Genomic DNA, 13,289 nt, shown 5'->3' with positions numbered 1-13,289 from the left:
TGGATAACATACAAGATTTTATAATTAGGTACATCTGTCACCACACTTGAGAAACAGCATGGTACACTAATATATAAAGATCTCACTCCAGTTGTAACATACCTCACCAATTGTCTGATGTTAATACTCTTAATTCTCCTCCTCTTTTTGACTTCTAAGCTGTGTGAAGTACATGTACTTTCATTGATATTTAGATTAAGTAGAAGTGAATCTAGATACTGATATTAATTTACACGAGCTTCAAGTTTTCCTCTGGATTATCACTGAAGTGAATATGAGACATCTAGTATTTTACTGTAACAGGATTTACCTGGATATTTTAGACCCTTATAAATATATTACATGATCAACTTTCCTGTAGATTAGTTATGTTTGGAAGGTTTCAAAACAACCTAGTTTTTATTGAAAGGTAGATGCTATTGCAGCTATTCCTGTCATCCCATCTGATACCACATTTTGCATGTATATGGCTCATAATAAACGTTATCATCATCATTGAAATAGAAGGAAGAGTACAAATTTATTATCGGATTTCCATAATCAATACAGAATGTACAGGCTATAGTAGAAGATAATGCCTCTTATCTTCATCTTATCACATCTGTGGGGTTCAACACCTACATAAGTAACTGTCTGCACTTCATTCTCATATTTTTTCTGACTCTCTAATTAATGCCACAGGTAAAAATCTTTACTAAAACTCAAAATAAGATTTTGTAGAGATGTGACTTGGTATTTTAGTACCAGATTGTAACACAATCTGAATCATCAAAGAACATAATAAATATGAAAGTTTTGTGCACATGCGTAGGTGTAGTAATGGCTGTGTGGTAAGTAGCTTGCTTACCAACCACATGGTTCCGGGTTCAGTCCCACTGTGTGGCACCCTGGGCAAGTATCTTCTACTATAACCTCGGGCCGACCAAAGTCTTGTAAGTGGATTTGGTAGATGGAAACTGAAAGAAGCCCGTCGTATGTATATATATATATATATATACATGTGCGTATGTGTGTGTGTGTTTACATCCCCATAACTTAGCAGTTTGGCAAAAGTAACTGACAGAATAAGTACTAGGCTTACAAAGAATAAGTCCTGGGGCCGATTTGTTCGACTAAAGGAAGTGCTCCAGTATGGCCAAAGTCACATGACTGAAACAAGTAAAAGAGTAAAATGCATGCACACACACACAATGTATAGTACGCATGCATATGGTATCAATTTATGGTATAGCCTGGTTGTAGACTATGATTGCTATGAACTTCACAGAAAATAATTCCTTAGCTCATGATTCTGATATGCTGTTTTGTGCGTGTGTATATATATATATATATATATATATATAGTGTACTGTTCTGTGATGGTAAGATCAATGAAAAAGTATTCCATCTGGTGAGAGATAAATATTATTTAATAAACACAATATGACAAATATTGTGTTTATTATTAAATATTAACATTTAATAAACACACATGGCAAAACGTATGGGCAATGTCTGATGATTGTGCTGGGACATCAGATGTGTTAAAAACACTGTCTGGCATGTTCTCAGTACATGAAACTAATATTAGCACATATAAACATACATTGTATTTATTAAATAACACACACACACAGATTTTAAGTATTATCTTGCTTTGCGCTAATTATAAAAACTGAAGCAGTATATCTCATGCAGATCATTATTATTATTATTATTATTATAACTTCTATTACTGTATGTAGCATTGTTATCAAAATTTGAAATTAAATTACATGCCATTATTTTATAACATTGCAATTAAGCAACATTTCCCTCTTTTTAAAAAAAAAAAAAAAATTTAAACAATGAATGAGAACAAAATCTCAGATTAATCCTAATTAACAGAAACATTTTCTTTTTTTTTTTATATGCTCAGCCTTTGCACAATTATTAGTTAAGCATAGAAAAATATATATATATAGCGCTTACTAAGTTTAGCTCAAAAACATGCAAACCAATCAGATTCAAATCTTTTTGTTAGTGAGTTCCCTAATTTTAATGAATAACTGCTTCTTGTTCATCAACATCTACCCCACCACCACCTTCCACTCCTCTTATCACTATTCCCATTGTACCAGACTTCTCCAAAACTAGACCCTTCTGGAACACCACCAACTCCTCCCACATATCTTTGTTGAATCAACAAGGAAGCCGCTATGTGGTTGCTTGACTTGCCATAAATAGCAGCTAACTCTCCTTCAAATCATTCCCTTACCAAACAATACATTAGATGCACATGACCGAAATACCTTTGATCATAGATCCCTTTGGTCAAAGTTGACCAAGGGCCAAAAGTAACTGTACAGAATCTCAATCCTTAAAATAAGAAGACAAATGATGTACATTCCATTGGTTAAAAACAAAATTGTTTTTCATTCATATCATCATTATTTTAACATCCATTTTCCAAGCTGGCATGGGTCAGATGGAAACCTATTTGGAATAAGAGAAGGAGTATCCATTCCTATATTACCCCTACTATCCACCCACCTTATAAGTGACCTTTAGCTTGAACTTCTGCAGACTGGTGTCTGAGAGGAAAATGTGGGTAAAGAATGTTTGTTTCACAAGGGTTGCACTTTTTGACTGTCTTTTTTATTGATCACCATCACCATCATCATCATTTCACATCTGTTTTCCATGATGGCATGGGTTCGATGGTTTGACAGGAATTAGCAAGTCAGAAAACTGCACCAAGCCCTGCTGTCTGCTTTGGTATAATTTCTACAGCTGGATGCTCTTTCTAATGCCATCTACTTTACAGAGTGTATTGGGTGCGTTTTATATGGCACCAACTGCAGTGAGGTCACCAAGCAACTTGCAAGACAAGGCCCCTTAACTGAGGTGGGTAGTATTGAGGGACAGAAAGCAAGGAGCCTTGCGTTAGAGGGGAAACCTGGCAAGCTCAGGTGAGGAGAGAGTGAGAGAAAGGAGGGGGAGAGAAAGAAAGGAGAGAAGATGGTGAAGATGAGATGGGTAGTAGAGGTTGTTTACCCAAGTTACAGGGAGGTGTGTATACTGAAATAGACCAGGAACTGGAGAAAGTGAATGGGTGGGTGGGTTCACAAGACTGCAAAAAGAGAGCGGTAGATGAAGGGGAGGGGCATGTGTAGAGGGAGGGGATATTAAGAGGACATTTGATAGTCTTTTGAAGTTTGTGTGTGTGTGTGTACCCAACAGGCCAATCAAAAGTAATACAGCTGTATACTATACAAAATATGTGCAGTGAAATAAGGCTTTGAACCTTTTAAAACTCGATTTATAGACAGGCTGTGTGGTAAGGAGTTTGCTTCCTAACCAAATATTTCTGGGTTCAGTCTCACTATGTTGAACCTTGGCAAAGTGCCTTCTACTATAGCTTCAGGCAAACTTAAACCTTGTGAATGAATTTGAAGTCTGTTGTGTGTGTGTGTCCATGTCCTTATCCCATCATCAGATCACAGATGTAAAATAATTGTCACTATCATATATTTAGTGTCATTCATAGCTAATATTCTGCATGAGCATGTCCGACCCTGGGGAAATATTATCTTGCTTGGCACCAGAAGGGCATCTGGTAACAGAAAATTTGCCTCAATAAACTTTGACCCATGAAAGCATGGAAAAAATGGGATATAAAAAGGGTGATGATGATGATGAACTGATTGTCAGTAGCATTTATCAATCTATCATGTATATTTTCTGTGCACCTTTGTTAATTTATTTTCTTCTAATAAGCAATTACAAAGTCTTAAATTTTTTTTTCTCAGACACCAAACTGGTATCAGGCAGTGAAAATAAGTTCTCTTTTCTCCACAGAAGGAATATGAAGCTTGTTAAAAAGAGATTTGACAAGTAGGAAACAGGAACACGTCTCCAGCAACAGTTAAGAGCAAAGACAGAACTATGCACAGCTTGAAATACAATCTATATTTGGGGTAGCAGTGCAGACATTCCTAATATGGAGCAGCATCTAGATCAGTTTCTAGTAATATCTATTCACAGATAACATACACGACTTCCTATTTACACCGTCATATCCCAGTGTAAACTGAGACGGCTCAGTTTAATAAGTTTCTGATATTTTGGCTTCATCTATAATTTGAACAAACATTAATCGGCAGTTACCTAATATAGACGATCAGCAGAGAGTTCTCTTCACAGCATTTCCTTTGAGCGAGAAAGTTACTATCAACAATTACCATTCTCATTTATATTATCAATACTTTTTACTTTTACCTCATTTGTTCTTCTCTAGAGCATTTAATATTTTAGATCAGAACTGGCTTTTAGCTTTTTTTTTGTTGTTGTTTTTTTCTAACTTATATACTTAGCAAGCTATTCTCAAGTTTCATCCCTTACAGAGCTAGAAGCCTCCCACCACTGCCTTTTTTTTTTCTCTCTTTTTTTCGCTGTTCTTGCTCACTAATCTCAATAAGAAATATCATTGATGTCAGTGGATAGGTGTTACTTGTCATCTATATATATACATTTTAAGAACCATATTATTTCTACACACACTCACATATCAGATGTATTCTTCAATAATTACTTAAAAGAAACAAAACAAAAAAAAAAGATTATGAATACTAATAAGAAATCAAAGGGAGGAACTCGGTAAAAATAAATAAATACATAATAAAAAACATTCTTTGACCTATTTTTCTTTGTTCTCCCACACATGTATGAAACTCGTCTGCACTTTAGTATAAATTAAATTTCATGTATATGTTGAATAGTGAACAAGAAAAAAAAAAAAGTTTCAAGTGCTAACTATATAGTTTCCATACTTCAACATATAGGAAAGACTTCCTGTTCCTCTATTCTCCCCAGTTATAAACCTTCCCACACTATCATTATAATATCAACCATATTCATCACAGAACATCTCTACTTTACTGACCCAAGTGAATCCCAATAAACTACTAGCATCGCTCTTCCTCTCTGGATGCATCATTGTATTACAATAGCCAAATGAATAACAGACATTGAATTTACGTATATTTTCCTTGCGCTGGTAAATTAAAACCCTTAAATGCAGACAATTTTTGGAGATTATAACATTTTACGGGGGGTAAAATTATTAAACTTGAGTAATGTAAAGCAGTAAACGTGAACAAAGCAAATTATTAATATGTAAAATATTTTCACATCAATTAAATTTTAAAATAATTAAAAAGCTCATCGTTTGTTAATTATAAAGTAAACATTTTTCTTTTGTTTTTAGTTTTTTCTCTGTAATTTGAATTAGCTAAAGAGTATATAATTGAGAGATTTTACTTGATGTATTAGCATCTAAGTTATTTGAAAAATATGTGAACAATTTTACTAATATTTAATTAAAGAAAAACTGAAATTAACAAAGTACTATAATTGAAGTTGTAAATACATTCGTTGCTAATTATAGCAAGACTTATTAATTACATCTTCATTTCAATAAATAAGTAAATTACACCCAGTTACTTAATTACTTTACATTTAACTTGCAACATGACATGTTGCACCAAGCTGCGAAAGAGCAAGGTTCCTACATTTTTGGATAACTTGAGTGTAAGTTAGAGTTATAAAAATGGATTATATCGTTAAGAAAGAATGCATCATCATTAAGACCTGAGTAAAAACAGTTCTTTTTTTCAACAATCACATTTATCAAAATATTGATTGCCAAAAGATGGAAAAAAATTCTTTCTAAATCCCTACTATATTTGTGTGCTGCTTTTTTATTCCATTAATCTTAACTGAAATAGGTATTATGTCAATCAGTTTGGTGCTGAAACAGGTATAGTGCCAATCAGCTGAGATCATGCAATTAAAAAAAAAAAAAATCTCTTCAATAAATAATGTATAAAATACCTTCCCTACATCTATGTGGAAATTCTGTAGTGTAGAAGAGAGAGCCTTGTACACACAGAGCTGTTTTTTTTTTTGTGATAAAAATACACATTTCCAAGAAAATGGTAAAAAGGAACAAATAATTAGGAAGGATGTTAAGAAATAAAACTGAGGCATGCTCGGTTATCATCAGCAAACTTAAATGGCACTGCCAATATGGCCACATGATGCAGTTAGGCAAACCAAGGGCAGGCAGAGGCAGGATTTGAGGCTTTTTCACCTAAATTGGGTGCTGAACAGCTTCTTTTACCCGTTTTCATACGCAATAAAGTTTTGCCCAGGGTAGGGAATACTCTTAACTTTCCCTTTTCTTCATCTTTATGACGCTCTTTAGGTAACGTACCATATCCATAAGGGTTATCTTTTTTCTTCGTTATTGGCGGTGTCTGTATGAAAAAAGAAAATATATATGAATTAGTAGAGGGAAATATGGAATACACCAAAAATACTGTTTGCTTTTTAACTAGGTACAAAATCCAAGTTTATAATTAACTGATTCACAACAAAGTCAAATTATCAGTAGATATTTTATCAATTCTAAAGAGCTGAAAGACAAAACTGGCCCTGGCAGATTTGAAAGTCTCACACCAAACACGAAAATATATGGCACAGTATGATATGTAACTCAATGAAGACATGATATATCTGGAGAAATGGTTAAACAATGATATAATTCAAATAATATTTTTCAAATTGTATCAAGTAAACTTTAGTTTTTTTTTTTTTTTTACAGAATTCACAGACCAAACAAATGTCACAAATTTAAAATAATAATAATAATAATAATCTCTGAAAAGCTGCCACTGCCTAAAATTATTTACAATTATAGTTTTTATATAAATTAATTTAATACTACATATTAAAGCCATCATGTTTCTCAGACCTAATTAAAACACTTATTACTGTGAAAGGCTAAAACTAGGAAAATCTATTTGCTTTATATTAATATTTTGATTTTAAAACATTTAATTCATAATTTCTTGGTCCAACAAAATATATTTTGTTTCACCTATGGCTATTCTAAGTGACTGGACTTAGCTCCTTTCAACTTGTCGATCCTTGGAATATTTTGGTTTTATTAAATTTTATGTAAATTATCTTCTTGCAAGTAAAAAAGAGAAATATGCCTTTTCCAATTATAAATGTTTAGATATCCAGCCACGCTACAAATACAGCCATTGTACTATCATTACTAATCTAACTTAAGGGCATTATGTTACTATAAAATAATGCTAAATATGTTAAAGCAGTCAAGCTTAACATTTTTGTTGCCATACGGGTTTTAATTTGTAAATACTTCCCCATGTTGGTGATAAACAAAGTTATATACATCATAACATTCACAGCGTTATAGAAGCATTGAGTGGTATATTTAATTAAATAAACTAAAATTGTGATATCTGTTAATATTTAAAGTGATTCAAATCAATGATTTGATAATGAAACTTGTGAAAAGTTTTAGCTTTTATTTGGATATGAACCATGAAAATCAATTCGCTTTATATTAAAATTTTTGTTTTATTTATTTTTATGTAAAATATCTTCTTAAAAGTGAACAAAAAGGATATAGTTAAATTATATTAAACACAATCAAGAGATCAATCACAAGCTACATTTTATGAGCAACTAAATCAGGGAAGAGCCATTCTAGCTATTTGATAACACACAAAGCTGGTAAACTTATCCTATCCTTACCATCTGTATTTTCTTCTCAGTTACTCTCATCCTCATATAATGTTGGGTAGCTCTTCTATAGCAAGACAGCTTGCTTGCATAAAATCATCTTCCCCTCTCAAATGCATCTCCCACTTTGTCAAGGGGTCTTTTTTCATGCCCCGCCCATCTCATTACTTATTTGATGACTTCATTTATGTCAGTGTTACAGAAAAACCAAAACCAAAAAAAACAATACACAGTGTAAGGTGGTTGGTGTTAAGAAGGGCATCCAGCTATAGAGAAACCATGCCAAAGCTGACACTGGACCTCGACACTGTCCTGCAGCTTGCCTCATCCTGTCAAAAGCATCCAACCCATGCCAGCATAGAAAATGCATATTAAATGATGGATGATGATGTGTCAAAAGTTTTATCACACAACTACAACATTATCCCTGAAAAGCATCAATGGCCATGTCAGAGTTGTGAGACAAAAATTCTGTCAACTCATGAAAATAAATTTCAATTCAAAGTGAAATTTAATAGCTTTGTGTGTCATTAAATGGTAGAATGACTCTTGCACAATGTATTTGCTTCAGTTACCACACATAGTCTCAGATCAAGTCACCTGCTTGACAAGTACGACACTGAAATTGCTTTTTATGAATCTGAATGTAAAGGATTGTGCTCACAGCACAAAGACCCAGTACAGATATTACTCAAGAATTAGGTTTTGATCTGCTTAGATAATACTAGAAACATTTCTTTTTAAAGATTAACTATTAATTCAACAGGTAAATTGAATGATAAAACGAAAAAGAAATATCTAACAATAATAATAATAATAATAATGATAATAGTTTCAAATTTTGCCACAAGGGCAGCAAGTCTGAGGTGGGGTGGGGGGAATGAGTTGATTATATCGACCCCAGTGTTCAACTGGTACTTATTTTATCGACCCTGGAAGGATGAAAGGCAAAGTCGACCTCAGCAGAATTTGCACTCAGAACGGAGCGATGGGCGAAATATCGCTAAGCATTTTTTATCCAGCATAATAATAATAATTTTAAAAATCAGTAATACAATGAAAGCCATGTACATGCAAGGGATAATACTGGTACATAGGAAAAAGAAATAAATTTTAAAAGCAATCCTACAACTCTATGATGAAGTTAAAGCCAAGATAAAAAAAAAATATATAAAAAAAGACATTATTTACAATATTCAAAGAATTACAATAGGTAGAAAACATGCAGATGGCATTTGAAGACGCACAAAATGAGAGGAAAACATGGAAAAAAAAAATAACTGAAAGAATGTTGCCAGACATTTGGCCTCCATTTGTATATTCACAATAGTAAATGTTGCTTACAGAATTCATCCAAATACCTTTATGTTGCTGTTGTTACTATTTTGTTACAATGAGAAGAAATTTTGGTGGTAAGAATGGTTTGAAAGCAACTAAGAAACAAACCATCATGGTAATTCTCAGTCACATCCATATTAATATAAATATAGAATTTGTAATCTTGGAGACAAACAAAAAAAAAATGACCTGAAGCAGACTTGGAGTAGAGAGGGTATGTCATTGATGGATTCATGAATAGCAACAAAAGGATTTTGACAAGCTCAACTGTTTGATTGAATGATCAAATGATTAATTAATTAATCAACCAATAAATTAATTGGTTAAATGGTTAAGCGATTGACAAATAAAGATAAAGAAGGGAAATAGAACCAGTGTGTGTGTTACTATGGGCATAATGACCCTTGTGAGATACAACATAACCATTATAAGTTCATAGAACCGGAGAAAAATTAGACAAAACATGAAATGTAATTATAAATGAATTCCAGACACATCATATGGTCATATTTATCTGGTAATCTTAACATGGGAAATGACAAGATGAAGAATGAGAAGTGTATAAATGCAATTTAATCAATCCACGATGGAGGAACAAGCATTAATTACACTGGTATGTTAAAAAATTAATATTTGTGGGTTTTTTTTTTAGTTTCGGCTCAGAGCTGCGGCCATGCTGATGCACTGCCGTTGAATAATATTGCTCGGGCTTTTGTCGGCCTGAGGCTATAGTAGAAGACACTTGCCCAAGATTCCATGCAGTGGGACTGAACCCGGAGCCATGTGGTTGGTAAGCAAGCTACTTACCACACAGCCACTCCTGCACCTTATTCTAAAAGATTATTAATATTTGTGGGTGTCAATGAAGTATATCAATATATAAGTAATTAAACTTTCAATAAATAATTAGTAATGAAAGAGGTAATTTCTTTTAATCCTTAAGCATCCATGCTACTCTAGCAAATGTAATGCTTGTTTCTTCACATTGTTTTGGATTAATCATGTATTGTCCCAAAGCTTTGAGATTTCAATGATGTTATTCCATTTTTAGAATGACATTCAAGGGTAGGTGTGAGAGGACAGATCTGGCTGGTTTAAGTGCTAATGGGTTAATCCACAATGTATTTGTAATCAAAGACTGTTTTTTTATACACAAACACACACACACGTGTGTGCATGCATGTGTGTGAAGGTGCATAGCTTAGTGGTTACAGTGTTACAGTCATAATTGCAAGACCATGGGTTTGATTCCCAGATGGGGCATTGTGTTTTGTTCTTGAGTAAAGCACTTCATTTCAGGTTGTTCTGCAATCATATCATCAATTGACATGTGGCACACGGTGCACCTGTACAGGTAATGTCGATTTGATAGAGTGAGTGAGCTTATGTGAGCACAAAAATTTGATCACTATAAATAAATACTCTGTGAGGTTGTTTTGCAAGAAATTGTTAAACCCTCATATATGGTCTAATAACAGGAGAGTCCATGATATATATATCTAAATATAATCAAATGGAAATTGTAGTTGTGATACCTGTGCCAGTGGCACATAAAAAGCACCAACCGATCGTGGCGGCTGCCAGCCTCCCCTGGCACCTGTGCCGGTGGCATGTAAAAATCACCCACTATACTCACAGAGTGGTTGGTGTTAGGTAGGGCATCCAGCTAAAGAAACACTACCAGATCAGACTGGAGCCTGGTGCAGCCTCCTGGCTTCCCAGATCCCCGGTCGAACCGTCCAACCCATGCTAGCATGGAAAACGGACGTTAAACAATGATGATGATGAAATGCATGATCAAATATCAACCATAGATATTTCGATCTTAAAAGTTCATGTGATAAGTCTAGGTTTCATTGCAGTTAAGATGTAACATTTCAGGACGGTAGACATAAACAGGAAAAAGTAATTCGAAGTTTTAAAATTTAATTTCTTTATTTTCATTAAAACAACTGTCTCAAATGTTAGCACAAAGCTAGCAATTTCAGAGAAAGGAGTGCTCAACTGATATTTATTTTATCAACCCTGAAGTGATGGCAGGTGAAGTTGGCTCTGGCAGAATTTGAACTCAGAAAGTATAGACCCGGAAGAAATACCTTTAAGTATTTTGTTTGATGTACTAACAATTCTGTGAGCTTGCTGCCTTATCGTCATTAAAATAGCAAAACCAGAAATCTTAGTATCAGAGCTTTCCAGTCTGACTGCAGTAATCAAGTTTTAGATAATTTGTTAATAGAACATGTTGGAAAAAAACATTCATTAGAGAAATGAGGTATATATGAATAGTCATGTGGGATCATGAAATGAGTAAGAAAGAATATTAAAATGCTGAGCTACTGAGAGCATCGCACTTCTAGTCTCAGAGTATAAGTAAATCTGCCTGACTGGTCAATTTGGCTAAAAAAATAGCTACTGTTGGTTAGAAAACATTGCTGATGGAATTATGTTTTGATATTCGACACAAATTTGTCAAAAAATTTATGTTGAATGTCAAAGCACATGTACAATAATCACGTCAAACAGTTGCCATTTTTTAGTCAAATTGACGTAAATATCAAATGTATTTTAGTAGATGAAAAACTATGAATACACAAATAGGAATTAAATGTAGGAACCAAGGAAGCCTATTAGCTGGATATAGTTTGGATATATATATTGTGGTCTTTGAATTCATTATATATATATATATATATCTTTAATTAAAAATAAACAGAGACATATAGAGAGGGACACAGACATGTAAAAGAAATACTGACAGACTGGTTCTTTTGATATAAACAAAATTCACAGAGATCTCAGATAGTTTTAGAGCTACTTGAAAAGATATCAGAACAAAGTAATGTTCTAGAATATTTGTTGGAGGAGGCAGTGGGGGTGGGGGGAACAGTAGAGAAAATTGAAAGCAGAAACATAAGCATACATAAACAGAAATTATAAAATGACAACGCTAATAAAAATTGCAGTAATAACGACAAGAAAGATTATGATAATATTTTTGCACAAGTATGAAATATCAAAATGTAAAGGATTGAAAATAGAATATTATGTGGATGCCTTCTTCTTCAAAGACATTGATAAGATAAGTAAATTCTAAGAACTTCACTCCTACCCCAGTAAACAACATACTATTTTTATCTATATTTATCCTCATTTATCACTGTACTAGAATAAGCTAATTGTGGACCATCCTGAGCTTATCACAAATTGTTGTCTGATGATACAGGTCAGTGATCAGAGATTCTGCTTGGACAACAAAAACTTCTCAGCAACCATCTACAACACCCAGGACATCTTGAGATCTCAGAATGAAATCTACCCTCCCCACCCTTAACATGTTTTACTGTTCACTTATCACTGATTCATTTCACAGTTTTTTTTTTTAAACCAAACATTCGTAGCCAGCACCGCATCGACTGGCCTCTGTGCTGGTGGCACGTAACAAACACCATCCGATCATGGCCGTGCCAGCCTCGCCTGGCCTCCGTGCCGGTGACACGTAAAAAGCACCATCCGAGCGTGGCCGTTCGCCAGCCTCATCTGGCACCTGTGTCGGTGGCACATAAAAAGCACCCACTACACTCACGGAGTGGTTGGCGTTAGGAAGGGCATCCAGCTGTAGAAACACTGCAGCCTTCGGGCTTCCCAGACCCCAGTTGAACTGTCCAACCCATGCTAGCATGGAAAGCGGACGTTAAACGATGATGATGATGATGATGATTCATGATAAATGAAGATAGCTGTAATAAGGATTTTCTTTTGTAATTAAAAATCTTCAAATTCGTAGAGAAAGGGAAATTCTATGTCAAAGAAGAATTTCTAGCTGTAGCTATTTCACTTTTCATTAATTCTAAGAAGTTAAGTAACTACATCCTGAGATTGAAACCAGTTCATAAGGCTTACTTCAACCTGGGATTATCACTTCTTTGCCGTATTCATAAATGTGCATGTGTCCATGTATGTATGTAAATAGCTATTTACCTATAGAAATATATTTTTGTAGATATGTATGTGTGTATAAATGTGTTTTTGTATGAACTAAGAATATATCAGTAACAACATCAAGAGAAATAATATTAATGATAATAATAATAATAATGAAAATATAAGAAATAACCATAACATAAATAAAGCAACAATAAATAAAAAAAAAACGACAACAGAGAAGCTTTCTTTGAAGATGTTACAATTTACCTGAATTCCCCAGAAAAAACGCTGAAATATGAGAAATATATTTACTTTTACAGAATTTCTATAACTGGTGATATATATCTATAAGAGATAAATCTGTAAGTTTTTGCCTTCAATAATGGGTTATATCACTAAGTTTGGTGGTATGTAGAAGATCTGTATAAACCTTCAGTGCAAAGAAATAAAAA

The 13,289-nt window shown here is 33.7% G+C and overlaps 1 protein-coding gene across 17 annotated transcripts in view; it reads right to left on the bottom strand.

Moving 5' to 3' along the window:
• LOC115213920 (liprin-beta-1) overlaps positions 1 to 13,289 on the bottom strand; it is a 488,566-nt gene that overhangs the window by 37,564 nt on the left and 437,713 nt on the right. For 13 of the 17 annotated variants that reach the window (XM_036504518.1, XM_036504513.1, XM_036504519.1 and 10 more), the window contains 2 exons: positions 13,105 to 13,125; positions 6,113 to 6,278 (listed from right to left, as the gene is read on the bottom strand). In XM_036504518.1, the coding sequence (XP_036360411.1) occupies positions 6,113 to 6,278; positions 13,105 to 13,125 (187 nt within the window). The remainder of the gene's footprint in view (positions 1 to 6,112; positions 6,279 to 13,104; positions 13,126 to 13,289) is intronic. The other 4 variants (XM_036504522.1, XM_036504524.1, XM_036504515.1 and 1 more) reach the window with 3 other exon arrangements.

Source organism: Octopus sinensis, linkage group LG7, assembly GCF_006345805.1.
Source record: "Octopus sinensis linkage group LG7, ASM634580v1, whole genome shotgun sequence".
Taxonomy (NCBI): Eukaryota; Metazoa; Mollusca; class Cephalopoda; order Octopoda; family Octopodidae; genus Octopus; species Octopus sinensis.
This window is presented reverse-complemented; position numbering and strand designations above follow the sequence as displayed.